The sequence below is a fragment of the Corylus avellana genome, chromosome 1 (genome assembly GCF_965113065.1).
Source record: "Corylus avellana chromosome 1, dhCorAvel1.hap1.2, whole genome shotgun sequence".
Taxonomy (NCBI): Eukaryota; Viridiplantae; Streptophyta; class Magnoliopsida; order Fagales; family Betulaceae; genus Corylus; species Corylus avellana.
Window position 1 is genome coordinate 15,250,062 of NC_142490.1, and position 23,097 is coordinate 15,273,158.

At 38.1% G+C, this 23,097-nt stretch overlaps 5 protein-coding genes across 13 annotated transcripts; 3 read left to right on the top strand and 2 right to left on the bottom strand.

Moving 5' to 3' along the window:
- The first annotated feature begins 439 nt into the window (after positions 1-439).
- LOC132172785 (Putative endonuclease or glycosyl hydrolase) lies at positions 440-4,788 on the top strand. Of its 2 annotated transcripts, XM_059584355.2 has the most exons (4): positions 440-959; positions 1,710-2,314; positions 2,501-3,207; positions 3,303-4,788. In XM_059584355.2, exons 1-4 carry the CDS (start codon positions 689-691, stop codon positions 3,487-3,489), a joined length of 1,770 nt encoding a protein of 589 aa, XP_059440338.1. In that variant the 5' UTR covers positions 440-688; the 3' UTR covers positions 3,490-4,788. The 2 variants fall into 2 exon arrangements, with proteins under 2 accessions (XP_059440338.1, XP_059440337.1); XM_059584354.2 differs by having other exon boundaries at positions 1,710-3,207.
- A 1,145-nt stretch (positions 4,789-5,933) lies between these two features.
- Positions 5,934-13,463, bottom strand: LOC132172438 (Chaperone DnaJ-domain superfamily protein). The gene is made up of 6 exons (XM_059583946.2): positions 13,283-13,463; positions 12,902-12,994; positions 12,132-12,162; positions 6,633-6,659; positions 6,346-6,472; positions 5,934-6,244 (listed from the first exon to the last, which is right to left on the bottom strand). The coding sequence occupies exons 1-6, from the start codon at positions 13,346-13,348 to the stop codon at positions 6,190-6,192; spliced, it is 399 nt and encodes a 132-aa protein (XP_059439929.2). The 5' UTR covers positions 13,349-13,463; the 3' UTR covers positions 5,934-6,189.
- On the bottom strand, positions 6,409-12,162 carry LOC132172436 (uncharacterized). Of its 4 annotated transcripts, XR_009439139.2 has the most exons (10): positions 12,132-12,162; positions 11,640-11,770; positions 9,595-10,977; positions 8,805-9,491; positions 8,637-8,720; positions 8,359-8,434; positions 7,936-8,252; positions 7,595-7,816; positions 6,633-6,659; positions 6,409-6,472 (listed from the first exon to the last, which is right to left on the bottom strand). XR_009439139.2 is itself a non-coding variant. In XM_059583939.2 (9 exons), exons 2-8 carry the CDS (start codon positions 11,697-11,699, stop codon positions 7,625-7,627), a joined length of 2,799 nt encoding a protein of 932 aa, XP_059439922.1. In that variant the 5' UTR covers positions 11,700-11,770; positions 12,132-12,162; the 3' UTR covers positions 6,646-6,706; positions 7,595-7,624. The 4 variants fall into 4 exon arrangements, 3 of the variants coding, with proteins under 3 accessions (XP_059439922.1, XP_059439921.1, XP_088368607.1); XM_059583939.2 differs by lacking the exon at positions 6,409-6,472 and having other exon boundaries at positions 6,646-6,706; XM_059583938.1 differs by lacking the exons at positions 6,409-6,472; positions 6,633-6,659 and having other exon boundaries at positions 7,443-7,816.
- A 1,443-nt stretch (positions 13,464-14,906) lies between the features above and the next one.
- LOC132172435 (putative pectinesterase/pectinesterase inhibitor 28) lies at positions 14,907-17,238 on the top strand. The gene is made up of 3 exons (XM_059583937.2): positions 14,907-15,693; positions 15,782-16,098; positions 16,303-17,238. The coding sequence occupies exons 1-3, from the start codon at positions 15,032-15,034 to the stop codon at positions 16,995-16,997; spliced, it is 1,674 nt and encodes a 557-aa protein (XP_059439920.1). The 5' UTR covers positions 14,907-15,031; the 3' UTR covers positions 16,998-17,238.
- Positions 17,239-18,398: 1,160 nt separating this feature from the next.
- On the top strand, positions 18,399-22,458 carry LOC132172437 (Peptide chain release factor 1). Of its 5 annotated transcripts, none has more exons than XM_059583942.2 (12): positions 18,399-18,567; positions 18,651-18,754; positions 18,872-18,970; positions 19,697-19,880; positions 19,993-20,041; positions 20,132-20,210; positions 20,385-20,459; positions 20,543-20,620; positions 20,866-21,024; positions 21,397-21,492; positions 21,718-21,949; positions 22,127-22,458. In XM_059583942.2, exons 1-11 carry the CDS (start codon positions 18,483-18,485, stop codon positions 21,919-21,921), a joined length of 1,212 nt encoding a protein of 403 aa, XP_059439925.2. In that variant the 5' UTR covers positions 18,399-18,482; the 3' UTR covers positions 21,922-21,949; positions 22,127-22,458. The 5 variants fall into 5 exon arrangements, with proteins under 5 accessions (XP_059439925.2, XP_059439926.2, XP_059439923.2 ...); XM_059583943.2 differs by having other exon boundaries at positions 22,136-22,458; XM_059583940.2 differs by lacking the exon at positions 22,127-22,458 and having other exon boundaries at positions 21,718-22,091.
- The last annotated feature ends 639 nt before the right edge of the window (positions 22,459-23,097 follow it).

Below are 23,097 nucleotides of genomic sequence, written 5' to 3' on the forward strand. Positions count from 1 at the left end.
ATTCCAAATATTATGTGACTTTCAAAATTATCGTTAAATTTGAGATGTAATCTGTTGACTTTTGATATATTAGTGATTTTAAAAGTCCCTAAGAGGTAGATTAATCGGCTGGGACCACGCCTAATGAAGCGAAGGTCACTAGTTTGAATCCTCTTTCCCCCTCTTGTGCGGACATATCAAAAAAAAAAAAAAAGTCACATCACATTTAAAATGACTCTAAAAAGACTCTTAAGACTCTAAGGAGACTCTTGAAAGACCTATAACATTACTCAATTAATACTAGGGGTGTAATAATGGTAAAGATGTCAACAAAATGAAATTATAATATTATAAGATATATTTGTAGACCAAAATGCAGTGAATGAAGGGGTCTAAGTCAGGGAGTAACTTATACGCGCCCGTATCTGGAGCGGTGGTCTTCCCGTGGGCCCGTTCATTTAGAAGATGGTCATCTTGGATGGCACACTAGGTTAGACGAAGTAGTTCCTCAAAAAAAAGGTTAGACGAAGTAGCTTCAGAGGCTCCAAGACAGAAAGACACAGCGGTGGATAGACAGACGCAAGAAGCGAAGAATCGCCGTTCAATTCAACTACCAGAAGAAAGATTAGAGAGAGAGAGAGAGAGAGAGAGAGAATTGCAAAATCGAGCGAGTGGTTGATTTATGCTGTAATATAATCGCACGCAGAGGATGGTTGGGGATGTGAGCGGAACGACGTCGTCGATGGCGGAGGCGCAGTATGTGGGGGCCAAGACGTCGGTGTGGTGGGACATAGAGAACTGCCAGGTGCCGAAGGGGTGCGACCCGCATTCGATCGCGCAGAACATAAGCTCGGCGCTCGTGAAGATGATGTACTGCGGGCCCGTCTCCATCTCCGCCTACGGCGACACCAACCGCATCCCCGCCTCCATACAGCACGCGCTCTCCAGCACCGGCATCGCCCTCAACCACGTCCCCGCCGGTACCCTTCTTTCTCTAACCCTACTGCGATATTTCTTCGGATTCTCTCAGATCTGCGATCTCTGCGTCGTATTTTATTGTTATTATTATTAATATTTTTTTTGTGACTTTGGATTCTAAGAGATCTGCTCTGAGCGTGGTTTGATTTAGCTTTTCTGCCTCTTTATTGTCGATGGATGTGGCTGTATATTTGTTGGGTTTTGGTTTTATCTCCGCTTGTTTGTTTTTAGGTCTCATGTTTCGTGTTCGATTATTGCTTTCTTGGTAACTTCCTAACGGCGCTTTCGTTTCGTCTATATGAATGAACCCTAATTTTGCGATTTAGGGTTGAGATTTTGACTTCCGTCTTCGGTTTTTGCATCGATTTTTCTTTCTTTCTTTTTTTTTTGTGAATAAGAATTTGATTCGTTTTCGTTGTGTCCAGCGAAGATTGAGTTTAAGGTGGATTTGGTATTTTACTCTTATTTACGTGAATACTAATTTTGATTAGGAGGCATTAGCTAAATTTATTCTTTTTCTTGCCGTTCAGAGAGGCTCATGTTTTGTTCGGTACTTGTTTTCAAGAATTGTTAATTGCACTTCTATTTTGTCTATGAACCCTGTGTTGCAAATAACTTTGAATATCTCTATCCACGATTTTCATTGTCTTCTTTTCTGGCAAACTCTTTAAAACTTACTGATGGACTAGAAGATAAGATTGTGTTTTTTCGATGTGTATTCATTTTCATTGACATGTGAATGTGTGTAACAGGTGTGAAAGATGCGAGTGACAAGAAGATTTTAGTTGACATGCTGTTCTGGGCAGTAGACAACCCTGCTCCCGCAAACTTTATGCTGATTTCTGGTGACAGGGATTTCTCTAATGCACTCCATCAGCTGCGCATGAGAAGGTATAATATTCTTCTAGCACAGCCGCAGAAAGCGTCTGCTCCCCTAGTTGCTGCAGCAAAGACTGTATGGCTTTGGACGAGCCTCTCTGCTGGAGGACCCCCGCTTTCAAGTGGTGAGTCAACACAGTTACAGTTTACTAACGGTTACCATACCTCTAATCAAGAAACGTCACAATACCCAGTTTCTGAACCCATTCAATTAAGCCAACCCATCAATTCTGAAAGCCCTTCTTTGGGAAATCAAAGACCTCCTAGTACTGGAAGGGTTGGTGGTGATAACAAACACAAAGGGAAATATAACCGAAAATCGACAAATGACCCGAGCATATCAAGAGCCTCAAGCGTGCCAGTATCCGTTCAAGAGAGTAAAAACGGTGATTACACTTACCAACCGGATTATACAGAAGCAAAGCAGTTTAAGAAAGCCCCACATGAATTCTTTGGCAGTAATGAACCTGAACTTTCTGTAAGTCGGTCTACTTCCAATTTCTTTCATGGCAGTTCTGATGCTTCTGGGAGTAATGGCAATAATTTTGTAGGAAATCCGCAAAATCAATATCCTCTTCCCTTGAGGCCAAACAACCCCCATATGCAACCTTCTTTTGGACAGGACAATTTGCATTATTCTAACTCTCATAATCATGGTTTTCAGCCAACTCCTCTCAGGCCTGATGGCCCTAGATATTTTCCAGCACACACAAATGTGCCTGATATGGGTAGGCTAAATGTCAATGAATTCCCCAGCTATGCTCAAATTCCTCCTAATGTTCATCAGCGAACTGGAGAAGAGTTTAGGCGGCCAAGATCGACTGAATCTCCATATCCAGCTCGCGTAAATGTACCTCAAAATGGCCAAATCTTACAGAATGGCCAAACATTTCACCATGATAATATGAACAACAGGTACCCCCGTGGTTCTGAATATTCTCTACCTGCCTCCTCCCCAATGGTTGCTAACACTGCTTCTAGTAATGGTGTCTGGGGATCACAAGGACGTCCATCACCTTCTGAGTTCGTGCAAGGCCTTATTGGTGTTATCCTACTTGCCTTAAACACCCTGAAAAATGAAAAAATTATGCCTACTGAAGCAAACATAACTGATTGCATTCGTTATGGAGATCCAAAATACCGCACTACTGACGTAAGAAAGGCCTTGGAGTGTGCAATTGAGCAAAATATGGTAGTGAAACAGAACTTAGGTGCAATGCAGTTGTATGTTGGTAAAAATGGGAAACTGTGGAAGTGTGTTAACCCTATGGGTGGTAATCACACGCAGCACTCAAAAGTAAGATGGGATGGCATACAAAAGTTTCTAAGTTCTCCAGCTGGCAGGTCGGCAATGATGGCTTCTCAGTGCAGGTAGAGGTGTTTAATAAATTTGTTGCTACTTTGTTTTCCTGGATGAGACATTTCTAACCCCTAAATTATTTGATTTGTTTGTCTTTGTTCTGAAGATATGAAGCAGCCTTGACTCTTAAGAAATCATGCTTAGAAGAGCTTGCTTTGGGTGATGTACTCCAGATCTTGAATATGGTCATTGCTGTGAAGAAATGGATTATTCATCATCACTCAGGATGGCAACCAATTAGCATTACTCTTGCTGAGACTAAAGCTGATAACGGTTTTGAAACTGGTGGTTGATTAAAATCAGATCAGTTTTGGTACTAAAAAGTGGCAGTCTTAAGATGGTTACAGGTACCAGTTTGTCATAATTTAATTGGATCTGTTGACTGGAGGAACATAGGCCACTTTTGAAAAAACTACAATATAAAAAAAGCTATGTTAGATGGAACTTTTAGATTGTGGATTAGGCAGTGTTAGGCTATTTTGTTTTTGCCTTTTTATCTGCTGGAAACTAGCTCTGGTATCCTACAGAAAGCCCACATTTGGTAAGGTCACCTATTAGACCAGTGCAATTCTCCCCCACCGTGGTGGCTATAAGCTACTCTCTTCACCATATTCATCTATTTTGAAACGTTTGCACCTGAACTACTGAGCTTCTGTCAGAACAAGTCGACCATTAGACTTTTGCCCCTTGCCAGATTGCCAGATTGTGCTTAATTAGAGTTATTTCTTCCTAGTCCATTTTTTGAAGGTATTTTAAGAAAGGCACAAGGGAAGAGTCTTAAAGCTTTTATTTTTTGAGAACGTGAAGTCGCAAACAAGTTTCATACCTGTGGATGTATTTACATTTGTAGCTGGCCAGCATGATCAGGTTATGATGATTTGTTTTGATACAAGGCCCTTGGATATTAATTATATTGAAGATGCATCCATAGTTTTGTTGAAGGTTTTGAAAGGATCTGCATTATTTCAAGTGAACTGGAGTGGAACCATTTCGTGTTTCAAATTAGATTTTACAGATTTAATGGTGTACAGTTGTAACATCATTTAAAAATTGTAAATGATGCGGCATGTAGGCAACATATACATCGTTAGATGCTGTGAAATTTAATTTGAACCATGAAATGGTTCCTCTCTGTTTCACTTGAAATAGAGAGTATCTTGTTCCGATGGTTTTGAGATGGCCATTATGACACCGTGGTGGGGTTTGGTGGTTTACAAGTACTGGAGCAAAGCTAAAGAGAAAAAGGTTGAAGCAACTCCATAGACATTAAAGAAGTATACAAGGTATGATCGCTGAAAGATGATGTCACATGGTATTGGTCCTGGAATTACGAGAAGTGAGCATTGTTTATGAAGACTAGTATGCACATATGTCTACTATTTTTGGACTATGGAGGGCATGATCATAAATAAATTTGCTTTTGTGTGGAAAGGAACGTACGGCTGGAGTTTTGTGTCTTAAACTTTTGAAACCATTTGTATCAATTATAGTGCTGGTAGAAAACAAAACAATTGGAATAACGCTAGTGCTATCAATTTGAATATGTATCTCTATTTTCTGTACCTTTATATGTTATGTTGTTTTCGGCTCTACATGTGGCAGCGGGTTGGTTTGGTCTCATGATTGAAATATTTTGGGCATGTTTCCAATTTGATCTTTTCACTATCCATTTTCTGTTCTGTACCCTTTTCATGCTCTTGGACTGAATTTATGGTAAATTGCAACTTAAATATGGTATTGAAGCCCTTATTTCTTAGGGAAGGGGGAAGGGGCAAAATATGAAACGTGATTTGAGTTTGTGTTTGTGTTTGTGTTATGTGTCGGAACAAGATGAGAAACAGGTGCATGCCAAACTTGTAATCTGTGTCCGTGTATGTGTTTTGATCAATGTTGCTCGATTCAAAGTCGCTGGAATTTGTGCGACTATATTGGACAAATGCCAAATAGATGGATATTCCACCCTGGATTTTCACTGGAGTGGTTGATTGTTCAGCAGTTTTAGAGATTGGTTCGGTGGTGCTCTATCATCTATATATACACATGGGTTCTATTTCTACGCACATCTGTGCAGTATCTCTCTTTCGAAAAGGAAAGATGGAAAGAATGACACAGCCACAGCCACAGGTTGCATTTTGAAAGATGAAAATCTTATGTTGAGATGCGATATCGCTGGATCATCTAGATATCAGTATTTTCTTTGTATCTTTTATCATTTTCGGCATTTTCTAATCTTACTGCTAATATCAAATGATTTAAGTACAGTAATGGCTGGCATTCACTATTCAGTCAATGGCCATAACCAGACATGATGGCATCCTATACCTTTTTGACATGGAACAGCATTATTCTGATACTGCTGTCTCGAGGAATAGAATAGTGCGACTTTAGTAGTGGGACCTTTATCGACCCAATTGAGTTGATACTCGTACTGATGACTGAATACTGCCGGTGGTTGATACCCGATACCCAACCCCTGACCAGTTCGTGCTGGAATTAACTGTTTATTATTCCGACCGACCCATCCGATGAGTCTGCGTAAACCAACTAAAACCGATCAGGTAGGGTCGGAATTGTCAGGTCAGCCCAAATAAGCAGGCCTACCCGAATCCTGAATTCCAAATGATATACTTCATACTAGAAGGATTCTAATCCAGAGTTGAAGGGAGGGCACAAGGATTTTCACTAGAAGCCCACCAAAATAAACCTTCAAAATACAAGTAACTGACAACATGTTCAATACAAGGGAGAAAATTATTACATTTTTCTTCTTTCTTCTTTTCAAGATATCTATAATTTATCTATATTACCAAATTTTGGGGTCGAATCTAACTTGAAATGTTAACATTCTGCATTTTGCACTCTGACCACCAAATCAGTACATGGTAATAAGAAAAACAAAGTTACATTTATGCATTATAAAGTAGAATAAATGCAGAAAATTAAATAATCTTCCAGAACACCAAAAGCAGCATGACTCCGCTAGGGGGCGGGCATCAAGGAAGAAAAGGATGGTGAGAAGGATATGCCTGCTTTTGCTTTTTATAAGCCCTGAGAAGCAAGTAATAAAAAGAAAATATATAACCATTTAACCCTCTGAATATTTTCTTGAAAAGAAAATAACCATCCTTGGAATTGAGACTGTTAATCACCTTGAAGCATTCAATCCCCCGAGTGCAACTGTTCCCAGAATAATAAAAAGGAAAGGGATTCGAATCAAAGCAGGATTTCCTCCCTGTGCCCTTGGAACTCCAGTTCTAACAACTCGTACATTTGTGACTAACCAAGATAGATGATATACAAGGAGGAGAATTAACAAGACTAACTAAATCAAAAGATAATGAAAACGGAGGAATCGAAAAATAATTCTATTTTTTTTAATAAGTAAAACGCCCACGCAAATCAAAAAGAACTATTTACTTTTATTAAAGTAAGTTACCTGAAGCTGAGCCGTCTCCTCTTGCACCTGTAGTAGGCACCACATGAAATGTTATAAGTAGAAGCATGTCAAATCTGTTGTTGATGGATTTATTAGTGCTTCATCATCATCATTAGTATTACTATTTTTTTTTTTTTTTTATCATCATAACCTCCTGAGTACATCCACTACATAATCCTTCCAATATGGAGCTCAGCTTTCATATCATGGTTTGCAAACTCAAAGCCAAAAGTAGATTTTGAATGGACAAACTGTGACTGGCTCAGAATAATATAACTAAATTCGACCTTAAATATTATTAAACAGAACAGGACTAAGGGACTAGGGTCACTTGTATACCAGGGTTTATGGAAAATACAGCTACAAACATAGATATGGACCACATTATTTAAAAAATTGGGATCTAGCAATGGCATTGAATACTTTCAGTTTTTAATCTAATTTCTGTCTTCATTTTTTTTTATAAGAATGAATACAGAAATTAGATTAAAAACTGAAAGTAAAGTAAGATATAGAAATTTGATTAAAAGAACGTATAAATTTGTGCATTAGCAAAAGAAAATTGGCAATACATCATCCACAAGTAGTAGAGCTATCTCCCTAGTACTTGCCCCAAAAAAACCAAAGTTGGATGGTACTCTAAAGAATTAAGATATTGATACTACCAGCCACCAACATATCCAGTGCTGAGAGGGGAAAAGAAAAATGAGTGTAAATAGTGAAGCAGACAAAAAAGTATGGGCTGTGGCAGTTGACTGCCAGCACTGGGATATGCTTACCTACCAAAAGATAGATTTTAATCAAAGAATCAAGAAACTGAAAACAAGTCTGTATAAATTGGCAAGAACTGAATACCTTAATAATAACATATTAAACAACAAATTACAAGAATTGGTCTTCAGTAACACCAAACCACTTATAAATACTCGGTAATAATTGCATATGCATATATAGCTGCTTACTCCAAATTTGATGAGCCATATACAGAATAACTAATCTGTCAAATGCTCAGCAATAAAATCAAGCGCATCATCATCAGTGATTATAACCCCAGCAGAAGGGTTAACATCCAAAGGTTCAACCACACCAACAGATGTAACCTCTTCTGCATGTTTATTTTCTTCATTCTCATTCTCATCCATCTCATCTCCATCGAGTTGCTCCATCTCATTGTAAGGGATCTCCTAAAACAGGACAAAGGATTCAAAAATTCTACTGGACTACTGAAGTTCTAATTCTTCTAAGCAGAACCTTAAGTAATGTGCAAGCAAAAATTCTTGGAAAAGGAAATACGGAGTGGTACCTCATCTTCTTGCAATGCTTGTTTCTCTGTCTCCACAATCCAGTCATCTAGCATGCTTTCCAACATGGCACTATCAAATGATATCATGTCATCAGGCTTACTTCCCAGCTGGCGTTCTCTAAGTCGCAAGTTGTAGTGGACATAGGTAAGTTCATTCCATCTCTTCTGAGACAAACAGTTGCGCCTTATTCTGTGAATTTGATCATAGATATTCCAGGTATGTTCACATCCCAAAGATGAGCACGTCTGACTTAGTATTCGAATGGCAATTCGTTGCAGCTCTAAGCAACTTATCCCATGTTGTTGCCACCATGCAGCTAATAAAACACAATATGAAACAGTACAAATTTTTATGACTGAATTTTTGCCTACTAAAAAAATCTAGAGTAATTAAGTTTGCATAAAGTGTGCCAACAGTATCACCTGGATCAAGCTCTGTTCTAGTACTAATAGCCAAATCTGTTCCAAAGTCAGCTTTGGCGGAAACAAAATCAGGAATCTGATATGATAACAACGGAAAATTGGTTAAAAAAAAATACAGAAAAAATGCCCAGAACAGTTATAACTGCTTTATATGTGCAACCACTGCAGCTGAATGAACATTTTCACCTTGAAACACCAAGCAACTAAATTGCTTTAAAATTAGTTAGCCCATGATAATAGGATGACAGACAAAGAAAAAAGCAAAAACAAACAAGTACCTGCATGGATGCAGAGATTCTTTTCCTACCATCCGGTTCAAGTCGAACAATACATTCATTTAGACCACGAATCACCTCAGGATGCTAAATCATAGAGAAGTAGAAACTTAAAGATGGGAGATAGAGAAAATTACAATAAAGTGCTTATATACTAATTACTTCTCATACCATAGTGAAATCTGGTCGATACCGGTATGACGGGTTGAGAAAGTATGCAGCTACACAGAGAGGATGGTGGAATAGCAAATTCCAGTGGCATTCTATCACACTCCAGAAAGGCCCGTATTTTCGAGCATCATCACCGTGAATGGCTTTAATTGCAAGCTTAGCTCTATACATGTCAATATATATAGAAGAAATTGACCGAGTTTCATCACTGTCTATCTTTTGAAGAGCTTGTGCAATTGGTTCTAAAGATTTCCTCACATATTGCATCTTCTTCCAAAATGTGACATTTAAGACAATTTTCTCAACTTCTTTACCCTCATCTGATTTGGCAAGTTGGGAAGAAAGCCAGTTGTTTGATTGGAACATTCTCTTAAGAACAATCCTTTGGTCCAACAAGCTCTGTAAAGTGAAAAAACTAGTGGCGAACTTCGTGACAGATGGCCTAAGAAGTTCCTGTCCCTTTGTAAATTCTTTCTTCATAAAATTTACCAACCATGTGCTGTTATGGATAAACCTTGTAATTTTTTTGGCTTTATCAAAACATTCTCCTACCCATTTTATGTTCAGAAAATCTTCAAGCATTTGATCAATGCAATTGACAGCACATGGTGTCCAAAACAAATTTCTCCTTTTCGCTTCAAGCATCTTCCCAGCAATCCTAAAACTGGCAGTATTCTTACTAATTACCTGTGATGGAAATTAGACAGAAAAATCTTAGCAGACAGCTTCTCAAGCAAATTCCAAAGGCGACTTTGCAGAAGAAAAATCAAATATGAAAAGCTAAGACTACCTGGACTACATTGTCCTCGCCTATCTCTTCCACCATTTTGTCAAACAGCTTAAAAAGGTTTGCAGCATCCTCTATTATGTCAGTGGCATCAGTGGAAGAAACAAAATATAAACCACGAGGACAAGAGACCAAAAAGTTTATTATTGTCCTACTCTGCACATCTTTCCAACTATCAGCCACAATGGAGCAGCCAGTAACTGCCCAAGATGCTTTAAACTCCATTAGATACTCTTCGAGGGTAGTGATCTCATCCTGAAGGAATTGACCGGATATTAGTCGGCTGAAAGGGCCTTTCAGACCTTGCCCATATTGGCCAACCAACTCTAGCATTTTACGGAAGTATGGGGAGTTTGCTGCATTTGAAGGGATTCCTGCATGATAAAAGAATTTGCAGATAGCAGATACTACTTCCTTCCGAGTTCTCTTTTCACATATCATCTTTGCTTTTACTTGCTTGAAGAGTGGGGATGTCTGGTATTTTAGTGATTTCAAAAATATGGAATCTAATCTTGATCGTTTAGGTTCAGCACCATTGACACTAGTACCAGGAGACCTCCCCTTGACATTATTTCTAATGTCACCGTCTGAAACTTTATCATCAATAGCCTGAATATCCTTACTCATACATTGCAAAAACCCTTCATCCTGCTCTCCCTCTTCATTCTCATTATCTGAATGCAAATAGCATGTAGATGCTGTGTTAATATCTGGTTTGCGAGGCCTTCTGCCAGTACGGTGCCATTTCATGTTCTCCTTAATCTTAAGATACACATCCTCGGGCACCTTTTCACAGTATGCAACTTCTCCAGGGATCCTAGCCAGGTGTTGTTTAAACCGATTTATGCCTCCACTAATTATTTTTTCACAATAATTGCATTTCACCCTTTTCTTCTTTTCATCCTGTGGAATACAATGTTCCCAACCAGGGTCCACACATCCTAATGCCCGGAAAGGGGAGAAACCCCTAAACAGCTTCTTATCAATCACTAATTTCTTGCCTTTCTGTTTATAACCAACACTTGCTTCTCCTGCATAATTATACTCATTAGAATGGAAAGTTAAAGAACCCTGTTCATATTCAGCCTGCCTTTGCTTTCTACCAGAACGGCATCCTTCCAGGTTTTTCCTCATTCTCAAGCATATATCCTCTGGAACCTTTGCACAGTGAGTAACTTCTCCAGTCAGTCTAGCCAAATGTTGCTTCAATCGAAAAATTCCACCACTGACTATTTTCCCACAGTAGTTGCATTTAACCTTCTTTTTCCTTTCATCTTGAGCAATACCGTGCTCCCAGCCAGGATCAACATATCCTGAGGACCGAAGGGGGCTCATCTCTTCAACCATTTGGCAAGAAGACAGCAGTAGAAACTTTACTCTTTTTTCCTGATTATATGATTGAAACATAAGCAAATAAATAAAAAATCTTCAAGAAATAGGGAAAAAAAAAAAGAAAAAAAAGAAGAAGCCGATCCTAGGTATCCAAAAGTTCTAAAGTATCCCTTAGAACATTTGATGCGAAGGGGTGAATGCACCATCACGAAAGAATACATAATCAGTGACAACAATGTTGCAGGAAAAAAAATGATCCCAGATTACTAAAGTCATCCTATTTTCATCGTTTTGTTGAGTCCAATTCCACAGGAAATTACCAAACAGTACAATAAGAATCTTGAAATAGCCCTACACATTATGATAACATTATACATAACACTGAAAATCATAAGCAGAACAGTTCAACAAGACAGTGGAAATGGAAAATTTATTTTTTGTTTTATCACTCTTCTAATCTCAACAGAAAATTATTTGCTCATATGTCTTATACAAACAAATATAATAGGCAGTTGAACAACCAGTAAGTTTCTAGATATTAATTATTTCACGAAAAAGAAAAGGAAAAAAAAAAAAAAAAGGAATACTTGGATGAAAGTTCGACTCAAATAATTGAAAAGACAGATCTATAACTTTATAAAATAGCTTTTCCTTTTGACAGTTCAATTCCGCAAATAGCATCAACAAGGAAAAGAAGAAGAGATTTTAAGTCATACAATGTATTTGCCTCTTTGACACACTGGACTTCCTTCCCAAGTCCAAATCTCCTCATGCATACCCCAGAATATCGAGTTGGCTTATGTATCTTCTTCAGAATCCTTGAATGAATAGCTTGAGCAAGGCTAAGCTAATAATAAAAACCACAGTAACAGGTAAAGGGAACCCCGCGGTGGGGCAATGGAATAAATGAGAGAGAGGGGAAAAAAGAATGAAGCAAATTATAAAACAAGCACAGAGACTATGACACAAAAACTCAGCCAAATAAGTTCATTTCAACAGCTTGGCAGAAACAGCATAAAGTGCCAGGTTAAGATAATGCATCATTCCGAAAGTTCAAAATGTAATTTATTGACATATTGAGCGAACTATGCTACATTATGAGATCAAGAAACTGAGAGTCACAAGTTTGTCCATTTATAGTCCATTTGGGAGTTTGCAAACCATGACTTTGTTGAACTCTTTGGTCTTTCTTAGAATAAGAGAATTACCAGACAGCAGGCAAGAGTATGCTTCTGAAATCTGCAACAAGTTAACATATTAAAGTCTGTTATTCCATGAATACAATAAAACTGAACATTATGTGAACGAAAATCCAAAGCTTTAGAAATTCATACATTTTATGTGACTGCTTCGGTTAAAAAGTAAAAGAATAAAAAGATTGCTCCGATACTCTTCCAACATAAACAATGACATATGATTTTCTCCCATATGTAGGGCATTCTTTATTCAAAAAGGAAAAAAAGATAACATCCTTTTGTCACTTACAAAAAAAGTACTCCAGTTTTCTACTTGCTCATAAATCTATACATAAGTCACACAAACTCTAATTCTGCCACTTCACTCCATCTAGGGTCGATCTTTTTGTTGATCACAAGTGATTGTCCCAAAGGCTAAATAAAGTAGCACCTTTTTTTTGGCAAGTAACCCAGAGATACCACGAAGCATATCCAAATAGAGTAATGCTACTCTTCACACCCATTTCAGGGCTGAGGTCGCATGTTTTAAGTGATCGACATGACAACCAATTTAAAACAAAAAAAAGAAAATAGAAGAAAAGCCAGTTAAAACATGTCTCGTCAAACGGTGTAAAATTGGAGTGATAAATTTGTGTGAAGACTAGCATTACTCATCCAAATATCTTCCCCAGTGGTTCAAACATTTGCATATAATGATCTATCATATGCATGAAACAATAGTAGAACTGACAATGCAAGTTAGCAAAAAGAACAAACTCCTAAACTTCCGAATGTATCCCTACCAATTTGAACTTAGATTCTGCATGAGGCTTTTCTTGAGCTGGAAAAAGGTCAGGATGAGACTCCCATACCTTCGTTCTGTAAGCTGCTTTAACCTACAAACATAAGTCACAGCACAGTGTCTACCAATCAACCAAATAGAAAAAGAAAAAGAAATTCTGTGCACCAAAAACCACAACTTGTACATCCCCCAAAATCACAAATTATCAACTTGACCCAAATCCAGTAATTCAGCTACAGTCTCAAACTATAACACAAACAACCCCAAAACGCAAAATTGATCCCCGTAGCGGTGTAAACCAAAACAAAAAACCCTGATTTTGCATCACAAATTTATGGGATAAGCGGGATTTACAGAGAGAGATAGGTGTGCATTAAGGAACCTGAGAGAAGGTAGGGCGAGAATCGGGAGGGAACCCTAGCAAGGCCCTGGCCTCATCGCCCTGCATTTCTGAAGGTTCGTCTTCTTCGTGTTTTTGGGAACCTTTATTTTGAGATTGGAAATTCTTGGGTCTGAATGCTCGGACAGGTGGAGGCTTGTAGTTCGTGATCAACGTCCTGATTATGGTCCGACGTATATCAAAATTGACCCCGAGTAATTCTTTGGAGCTTGTTTGTGTCCTTATTTATTTGACTATTATAATTATCATTTAATTAAAATTTAATAATAATTAATTATAAGTCTAATAATAATTAATTATAAGCCTAATAATAATTTTAATAGCTACTTTTTTTTTTTTTTTTTTTTTCACAGTTTAAGAAGTTAATTAAGATGAAGGCAATGGCAATTAATTTTTGATAGTTGGGAGGAATGTTCCAAAATTTAGTATTGAGGTCCTTTGTTTTAAATGGGTAGCTCAATCGGCTATGTAACACGTCTCATGAAGTGGAGATTACTAGTTCGAATTTTCTCTCCTCTTTTTTTGTGTGGACATGTCATAAAATAAAAAATAAAAAAAATAAAAAAGAAAAGTATTGAGGTCATTTTATAATTCCAAAGATCCATAATTTTTAAAATGCCTACAAATTATGTGTTTTACGAAATAGGCCTTTCAAATTTAATTTTTGATCTCTCAAAAAAAAAATATAAATATATATATTTTTTTAAATTTTGTCCTCCTAATATAGAAATCTAGTTTCGCCCATAATTGCAGTGAGCTGGTGGTGATCAGTCACTACAAAATTGTGGGGCGACCATCCTGAAAGTAAATTAATGAAAAATATTAAGGGTATCAAATTTTTTATTAAGAAAGCTTTATTAAGCTGATATATAACTCATTCATTGGTATCTATTACATTTATCTTAATTAATTATTTTGTTTCTTTCAAATAAATGAGTTATACATTAGTTTAGTAATGCTCTTTCGGTAAAAGATTTGGTACCCCTAATATTTTTCTAAATTAATAGTTTGCTTGGCCACTCTTCAAAGAGGTGGTCCGGCCACCTATTTATTTTGCTTTTTTTATTTATTTATTTTATTTTTTATATATATATATATTTTTTAAAACTTTATGTAATTAAATTCATACAAAAAACGAATGGTATGAATCTTTGAAATTTTTTTAAAGCTTTACGTACGGTGTATGGATTGAAGCACAAACAAAAAACACATCAAATATTGTTTAGTTCAGAATAACAGAACACATGAATTTCAACATATTTATAAATAATAGTTAATTATGAACGACAAAGAAGGAAAAATCAAGTCCATGAAAGTCCTGTGTCAACGCAGAGCCATTGAAAGCCACCAAAAAAAACAACTATTTTTTTGGAACTAATTATAGTAATTGCAACGTAAGTGATGAGTTGATAATCTCTGTTTGGGAGTTTGTCGTTACCCTCCACTCAAACACCGGTAAGCCACTCAAACATCAGCAACGCTCACCACCGTCCATGCATATGCACTGACAGAGAACACTAATTTAAGAAACCTTCCCCCGCCACGCTATAAAAAGCTTCCACATGCAACCCCATCTTCTTCAATCACCCGCCTCTTCTTCCTTTAATTAGCATTGGCGGGGGATGCTGGAGCATATATATTATATAGACACACATATATATATATATTTATAAATATACAGTGAATTTGAAGAAGAAGAAGAAGAAGAAGAAGAAGAAAAAGATAGAGAAGATGATTGGCAAAGTAGCTGTTTCGGTTACTTCTGTCATTCTTGTTGTTGGGGTGGCGCTTGCTGTGGTGGCTGTAGTTCACCACAATGCGAGCAAGAACAATGCGGAGAGTCTGTCGCCGCAGATGAAGATGGTGAAAGACATTTGCAGTAAGACGGATTATCTGGACGCTTGCCAGAAGAGTCTTAGCCCTGTGGCGGAGAAGGGAAACACAGACCCCAAGGAATTCATAAAGGCTGCAATCCAAGCCACAATCAACGAGGTTTCCAAATCGGCCAACTTTTCCGACATGCTGGTGCAGAACGCGTCGAACATCCCGAGAGTGAAAATGGCAGCGGAGGATTGCAAGGAGTTGATGAGCTTCTCCATCGACGAGCTACAGGCCTCGTTCACTACGGTCGGAGAAAGCGACTTGCACACCATGAACGACCGGGCTGATGAACTTAAGAACTGGTTGAGCGCTGTCATTTCGTACCAGCAGACATGTCTTGACGGCTTTGAAGCACCCGAATACCGTAAACTCATGGAAGACAACCTCAACGACGCCGCTTCACTCACCAGCAATTGTCTGGCTATCGTTTCCGAGCTCGCCGATATCCTTAAGGTGTTTGGCTTGGAGTTCAACATCAAGCCCCCTGGTCGCCGCCTTCTTAGCCAGGACGGGTACGTACGTGTACGGTTAAAATTAATTACCACTTAAATAATTTTCTCAAAACATAAAAATAAATAAATAAATTTGATATTTTAACAGGTTCCCGACATGGTTCTCCGCCTCCGACCGCAAGCTCTTGGCTTCGGTGGACAACGGCAGGGTTAGACCGAACGCGATTGTGGCCAAGGATGGCAGCGGACAATTCAAAAGCATTGCCGCAGCAGTGGCCGCTTACCCCAAGAACCACAGAGGCCGATATGTTATCTACGTTAAGAGTGGAGTCTATAACGAGTACATTACCATTGAGAAGAATATGAAGAACGTGTTCATGTTCGGTGATGGACCTAGAAAGACCATCGTCACTGGCCGTAAGTCCAACCGCGACGGCTTCACCACCTTCAAGACCGCCAGTTTCTGTAACTACTTTACCCTTCTCCTCCATTTCGGATTACGGATAAGAGAAATTGTATCATCATCTTATGAGTTGATAATACATTTTTCAAAATAATAAATCTGATATGAGATGAGATACATCATTTTTTTTAAATTAATGCTTTCAAATCTCTCTAGGAAATAAAATATTTTATGTGACTTAATATAAAATTGCTTGTGAATGGCAGCGGCTATAGGAGAAGGATTCATTTGCAAGTCAATGGGTTTCCAAAACACTGCCGGACCGGAGGGACACCAAGCGGTGGCTCTCCGCGTCCAATCAGACATGTCGGCGTTCTTCAACTGTAGAATGGATGGTTACCAAGACACGTTGTACGTGCAGGCCCACAGACAGTTGTACCGCAACTGCGTGATTTCCGGAACCGTCGACTTCATCTTCGGCGACTCCTCCACGGTTATCCAGAACTCGTTGATCATTGCGAGGAAGCCCATGGACAACCAACAAAACACGGTGACAGCGCAAGGCAGAGCCGACAAGCGCGAGACGACCGGGCTGGTGATCCACAACTGCAGGATCGTGCCGGAGCAGAAGCTGTACCCATTGAGGTTCAAGATCCCGACATACCTCGGGAGGCCATGGAAGGAGTACGCCAGGACTGTGATCATGGAGACCACTCTTGCGGACTTCATCCAGCCCCTCGGATATCTGCCATGGGCGGGAAGCTTCGCGCTCAGTACCTGTAGCTACTTTGAGTATGCCAACCGTGGGCCCGGCTCTAGGACTGTTAGGAGGGTGAGGTGGAAGAATGTGCGAGTCATCAGCAGGAGGGAGGCTATTCAATTCACTGCCGTTCCTTTCCTCCAAGGGAACTTCTGGTTGAAGGCCACCGGATTTCCTTTCCTGCCGGGCTTGAGGCGTTGATGATCTCATGCCATTCATGCATGGAGGAGTTTAGATATCGTGTTGTATTTTTTTTGCGTGGAGTGTGTGGATATATGATGTGGACGTACGAAAGGCTTCGAGGGAAACACAATTAGATAAGAAAAAAGAAAAATTAATTTATTCATATAATGGGCTTAATTTGTACGTTTAATTATGTCGTTAGGATTCTTTGAGGTCCCTCTTTGTTCCAATGTATTTTGATTTTGGTATACCACTTTAATGCCAGAAAACTTTGAAAAGAATATTATTTTGTCTACTTCTCTACATCAAAAAATACTATATATAATATATATGGTATTATTATTTATAATATTTTATAGTAATGTCATCAAAATGTATGCACTTGACATGTTCACAAATTAACGAAGTAATTTACTCTCTAGAATTCTTTTCTCTCTCTTTTCAATCATCTAATCAACATTAAGAAAAACTTCAAGAGAAGAGAAGATCTAGATTTAGATCTTCTCTCCTCCCCTTTCATAGTTGCAGTGCTTGGCGTCTTCTCTGTAAGCTCCACCGGTCTCTATTTCTAACAGGTTGCTTTAGATCTAATTTGTAGATTTAGATCTAGATCCAGATATAGTCTATTCAACCTTAGATTTGATCGTTTTCTTTTCAGCCAAAGCGTGTTTTCCGAATGGATGTCTACGATGCCGTACTTCTCCACTACTACTTGTAGGGGTTTTTGTTTTTGTTTTTTGTTGTTGTTGTTTGTTTGTTGTCGCTATTGTTGTTTTTATTTTATGGTCTTAGCCATTGGGCCGAGGATGTGAATAATGCTTCTGGCTTTCGGGCCGAGAGAGGAATGGTTTGGGTATGAGTTTTTTGTTCATACATGGAAAATGACTTCCTGTGCTCCTAGAAGGAGTCTGCGTTAGCATATCTGTTCTATAATCTGAAGATCGGGATAGGATAGCGGATGTTTGACGTCATAAATTAGTTTTTCATTGTAAGATCTGTTATGTTTTCAATTTTTGACATGTAATCTTTTAGTTTTGGCTATAATCTTGCATAACTGTATGTTCTGTGATTGTAAAAGTTTTTATACTCTTGACCACTATTAATGAAATCAGATTGATTTTGCCTAAAAAAAAAATGAACGTAGTAATTTACGTGATACTTATACCATGTCAGCCAATAAAACATGAATTTCTAGCTAATAGTTTGTGTGAGATTATTTTTTTTTTTAAAAAAAAAGAAGTAGGAGAAAGATTTTTTTGCCCCAGTCTCTTCCACAGAGATTATATCTGTTCAGTAGTGGGCCACTTGTTCGGCCCAAAGCCTAATCGGCCCGCCTTTGGAAAATCACCTCCACCTAACAGGTTTACATAGCAGGCCTCACATGGCCCTTTTATACTCATCAGAGAAAGAAAGGAAAAGAATACGAAGTAAGAAAGAAGAGGAGGAAGAAGAAGCAGTTTCAGAGCGTAAAACCACATCGGCCTCGTCCTCAGCTGATTAAGAATGAGGTGGCGCAATCTGGTGAGGGCTCTGAAGCAATTAGAACCCTCCACTTCGATTTCCAGACATTTTCGCTCTTACTCAACCGGTGAAGCTTTCTCTCTCTCTTTTTGTTTTATGAAAAAAGAAATTTATATTTCCGAGGTTGAGAACAATCGTGAAAAATGACAGAACTGCAGCAACCTCAGCTGTCGCCCGACCTCGTCAGAATCATGGAACGAAGGCTGTCGGCTATAGAACATAGGAGTGCTAGCCTACACAATCTCATCAACCAGGTGATACTTTTTTTTTTTTAAAAAAAAAAAAATTAATAATAAGCGTTTCTTATATGTTTGATGAAAATACAACGAGAAAGAAATGGTGGGTGAGTTGTTGATGTTGAATGAAGACAGCCAGAAGCGTCACCGGCGGAGTATGCCAGGGCCAATAAGGAGCTGAGGAAGCTCAGTGGGTGTATGGACCTTATATCGCACTTGAGGACCAAGCAGAAGGTGATACTTCTACTCTCTCTCTCTCTCTCTCTAAATGTCGTCCTTTTATCTTTTATTTATTTATTTTTTTTTGGGGGGGGGGGGGGGGGGGGGTTGGGTTTTCTGTTGAAAGTATTGGTTGCTTCTTCCTGATGATGAATGTGTGAAATAGGTGGTAGTGCGGGCGTTTATGCCTTTGTTTGTTTTTCATGGGGTTTTAAGTGAATTGGTGCACATTCTAGTTGCCTTTACGTGTGCTGCGTCGGTGGTTCCAAAGATATAGGGATTGTTTGATTATGTAGTAGTCATAGCAAATCAAATTTAAGTGTGGCCGAGAAGTCACTGGCTTTGAGGTCCATCATGTTCCCCATCTTCTTGTTTCTTCTTTCAACTGTTAGAGCTACCAAGCAAAAATCATGCCCTCATTATTTCAGTTGCCTTTTTTCTTTTTTCCTTCACCCACGTTTGAAACTTTGATCTCGGGGATAGGAAAACATCCAACTATCAACCAAGCTTAAGAAGTTTTGGTCTTCATTATTTCAGTCTAAACTTTCTTTGCTTAAAAAATTCCAGCTTGTGATGGTTTTCATGCTTGTATTGTAATTGAAAAAGTAAAAGCAGTCGAGCCGTCACGGATAATCTAAGTCAGTTTATTGTACATATGTTCTTTGTTTTGATGGTTCTTGCATGGCCAATTAATTAATGACGCCGGGTGGTAATTTGATGGTTGTCTTTTCATTTCTGCAGGAGATTGATGGGTTGAAGTCACTGATGTCTGAATGTCCGGAAGACAAAGATATGCTCGATATGGCAACTGAGGAATTAAGTCAAGCTATTGAAGAAGAGAAAAGGCTGCAGAGTTTGCTGCTCAAGTCTTTACTTCCAAAGGATGATGCTGATGAGAGGGACTCTATCTTGGAGGTGAGAGCAGGTAACAAATACCTGTTGAGACCAACTTCCTTGGTGTCAATGTGTTCTAAATTTTGTTTAGGCATTTATTTTCCTTTTGTTGTCTTTTGATGATGGATGGAACCTTTAATCAGGAACTGGAGGGGAAGAGGCTTCTTTGTTTGCAATGGACATATTTAAAATGTAAGTTACTGCAACTGGTTTAGCATCACAAGTTGTACATTATTTTACAGTTTCTCAGTTGAGATGATTAAATTGTGTTAATTATGACAGGTATGAAAGATATTCACAGAAGAAAGGTTGGAAATTTGAAATTGTGGATATAGCAGAGTCTGATCTTAGAGGATACAAGGTTTGTGTTCTGTCATCTGTTGAATGTAAAGCAAAGGGCCCTCCTTCGATAAATGCTAGTTAATTTTTGATTCATGTGGCTTACCACACATAGATAGTCCTTAGTTTTTCCATATTACAAATGAATTCAGTTTGTCTTGATGACTCCTCGTTTTGACTCAGTTATCCATTTCAGGAAGCTAGTGCAGCAATCTCAGGAGTTGGTGTTTTTGGGAAACTTAAATTTGAGAGTGGAGTTCATAGAGTTCAGGTTTCATGAATAATTACAGCCTGCCAACCAACAATTATGATATCAGGTACCAATGCCAACTACTGACATATTCCTTTTTGCAGCGAGTTCCAGTGACAGAGAAGTCTGGACGTGTTCACACCAGTGCTGTTTCTGTTGCCATCCTTCCTCAGGCTGATGAGGTGCTAACTTTTTCAGTTGACTTTGTATGACATGCTATCTGAATGACTCTGGGATCCAACTACATGTGAGAGTTGTGTTTCGTTCCCAGATGGAACTTCCTATTAACTTTCAGTGTTTTTCGTCACAAATGACTTGTTGCTTATGTTGTTTGTCAATAGTGAGATACTATGGAAGTATGAGTATCTGATTGATAGTTCTGTCACTGAGGTTTGTATTTTCATACTATATTTGGAGTCTTCTGCAGGTAGATGTCCAGTTGAGGAATGAAGACTTGAGAATTGATACATACAGATCTGGTGGTTCTGGCGGGCAGCATGCAAATACCACCAATAGTGCTGTTAGAATAACTCATATTCCAACTGGTATGACAGTGGCCATACAAGATGAGCGATCTCAACATATGGTACTATTTTTTAAACTTCTGCAACTGTTTTGCATTCTTACTGCCCTGCAAGCTTCGGCACAGAATTAGCATTTCTTCCATAATCTGTAAACCATTGTCATTTAAACAGTAGTGCAGATTCGCTAGATTTGACACCATTTCCCTTATTATTTATCTTTGAATTCTATGTGAGTAATGAATTTATCAGTGGAAAGGAAAGAGTCTTCTATCAAAGCATATAGTAATTTGCGTTGGCCTTAGTTGGATAATGTTTTTTCACCTGACATTTATTGTTGCATCTCTTTTTGTTTTTATGTGGTACACAATTGTGAGGACTATGCTCTTAACGCAGCTTTCCCCATACTTTCTCTCTCTCTCTCTCTCTTTTGGCAGAACAAAGCCAAAGCGCTTAAGGTGCTGTGTGCAAAGCTATATGAAATAGAAAGGTCTAGAATTCAGATCAGTCGGTCAAAACTTCGATCAGAACAGGTACAGGAGGGTATGAAATGGATATTGATTATCTTTAGTAATTTACTTTAAGAATTCTAAGATTAGCTCAATCAGCTGGAGACCACATTTTATAAAGTGGCCGCAACTAATCTGAATCTCCCTTTTGTCCTCTCCTTGGAACCAATTACTTATTTATTTACTTTTTTTTTTTTTCCAGAAAAAAGGTTTACTTTGAGATTGATATAGAACTTGTCACTTGAACAGATTGGTAGTGGTGACAGATCTGAACGGATCCGTACATACAACATTCCTCAAGGGCGTGTCACTGATCATCGCGTTGGCATCACTCATCATGCAATAGATGATGTGATGCAGGGTGGAAATCTGGATGTCTTCATAGATGCTCTTCTTTTGCAGCAGGAAATGGATGCAATTGCATCTTTCAGTTCTTCCATTGATACCAGTTGATTGATAGTAGTCCACGCTGTTTCTATTGGTGCGTGATTCTCTATTGTTTTTCTTTTTATCACTGTTTAGCATCATAACAAGTGTACTTTATGCTATAATTTTTGTATGTGGACATGCATAACTTTTTTATGGTACCAATTCAATTGAAAGTTGGTTTTTCCATTTCTTAATGGACTGAAAGAGACTGTATTCTAATCTTTTAAAGGTATGATAGTGTTGTGTCATCATCTTAAATGGATGCTACAAGATTTGGATCCGGCGCAATAGATCTGATTCGAGCTGTTCATTTTAAATGAACAGTTCCGATGGTTTGACCACTTCAAACTGGCCATTGATATATTATGCACTAGATCTCAATTCATGCTACAGACACAGGTTTACCGCCATTGTTATGCAGCCACTTATTGGCCTTTTGTGGAGTCAGTGAGACATTTCTTGTTTTGAGCCAATTGCATTACTAATGCAACGATGACATAATAAAGATATTAGTAGATAATCGACAATGTAATCTTAATATTTGACGTTACTTTATTCTTCTGAAGTCGTCAATACATAAATTCATATATTGAAATAAAAAATCGATATATGAGCAAGGCAAGTTGTAAGCTTGGCATTGGGGCCAAGTTTCACATATATTCTTCGGTGCCAGCTTAGTTTGGAGTATTGATTACGGGTAGACAGTGGCAGAGTGATTTTAAGCAAGAGTCCACTTTCCCTAAAAGCCCTTAGGTCTGTTTAGAATTGCAGTTTTAATAAATAATTTTAAAAATAACGTTTTTGAAATTGCTACTTTTTAAAATTGTAAAGGTGTTCAATAAAATATGATAAAAAATATTTTTTTATTAAATATTTGTTATGTGAATTCATAATTCTGGTTTAAATTCACACTTTTTCAAATAAGCACTCTTAGCCTGCTTATTGAAATCGTAGATTTTTTTTTTCCTATTTTAAATTTAGTGTTTTTTTAAATTGTAATGCTAAATGTTTTTCGTTTTGTAATATCTTTTAAAAACATAAATTATTCTTGTAAAATCGTAATTCCAAACTCTCTCTTAGAGAGCCTCAAATAAAATATTGATATTCTACCCTTCCTCAAAAGAATGATCACCACTCCATTTTTTTTTTTTTTTTTTTCAAGAAAAAAATTACTGACTTGACCGTTGAAGGCTCCCTACT

What these genes read in the sequence shown, in the direction of transcription:
- LOC132172438 (XM_059583946.2), bottom strand. Translation starts at nt 13,348, where the DNA reads ATGCAGGGCGATGAGGCCAGGGCCTTGCTAGGGTTCCCTCCCGATTCT. An exon ending in CTCGCCCTACCTTCTCTCAG is followed by an intron (nt 12,995 to 13,282) that starts GTTCCTTAATGC and finishes TTATGTTTGTAG; the next exon opens with GTTAAAGCAGCTTACAGAAC. An exon ending in AGGAGACGGCTCAGCTTCAG is followed by an intron (nt 6,473 to 6,632) that starts GTAACTTACTTT and finishes TATCTTGGTTAG; the next exon opens with TCACAAATGTACGAGTTGTT.
- LOC132172437 (XM_059583942.2), top strand. Translation starts at nt 18,483, where the DNA reads ATGAGGTGGCGCAATCTGGTGAGGGCTCTGAAGCAATTAGAACCCTCC. An exon ending in TACACAATCTCATCAACCAG is followed by an intron (nt 18,755 to 18,871) that starts GTGATACTTTTT and finishes GAATGAAGACAG; the next exon opens with CCAGAAGCGTCACCGGCGGA. An exon ending in GCAATGGACATATTTAAAAT is followed by an intron (nt 20,042 to 20,131) that starts GTAAGTTACTGC and finishes TAATTATGACAG; the next exon opens with GTATGAAAGATATTCACAGA.
- LOC132172785 (XM_059584354.2), top strand. Translation starts at nt 689, where the DNA reads ATGGTTGGGGATGTGAGCGGAACGACGTCGTCGATGGCGGAGGCGCAG. An exon ending in CCTCAACCACGTCCCCGCCG is followed by an intron (nt 960 to 1,709) that starts GTACCCTTCTTT and finishes TGTGTGTAACAG; the next exon opens with GTGTGAAAGATGCGAGTGAC. An exon ending in ATGATGGCTTCTCAGTGCAG is followed by an intron (nt 3,208 to 3,302) that starts GTAGAGGTGTTT and finishes TTTGTTCTGAAG; the next exon opens with ATATGAAGCAGCCTTGACTC.
- LOC132172435 (XM_059583937.2), top strand. Translation starts at nt 15,032, where the DNA reads ATGATTGGCAAAGTAGCTGTTTCGGTTACTTCTGTCATTCTTGTTGTT. An exon ending in CGCCTTCTTAGCCAGGACGG is followed by an intron (nt 15,694 to 15,781) that starts GTACGTACGTGT and finishes ATATTTTAACAG; the next exon opens with GTTCCCGACATGGTTCTCCG. An exon ending in CTTCAAGACCGCCAGTTTCT is followed by an intron (nt 16,099 to 16,302) that starts GTAACTACTTTA and finishes TGTGAATGGCAG; the next exon opens with CGGCTATAGGAGAAGGATTC.
- LOC132172436 (XM_059583939.2), bottom strand. Translation starts at nt 11,699, where the DNA reads ATGCATGAGGAGATTTGGACTTGGGAAGGAAGTCCAGTGTGTCAAAGA. An exon ending in GAATCTCTGCATCCATGCAG is followed by an intron (nt 8,435 to 8,636) that starts GTACTTGTTTGT and finishes TTATCATATCAG; the next exon opens with ATTCCTGATTTTGTTTCCGC. An exon ending in AAGCATTGCAAGAAGATGAG is followed by an intron (nt 7,817 to 7,935) that starts GTACCACTCCGT and finishes GTCCTGTTTTAG; the next exon opens with GAGATCCCTTACAATGAGAT.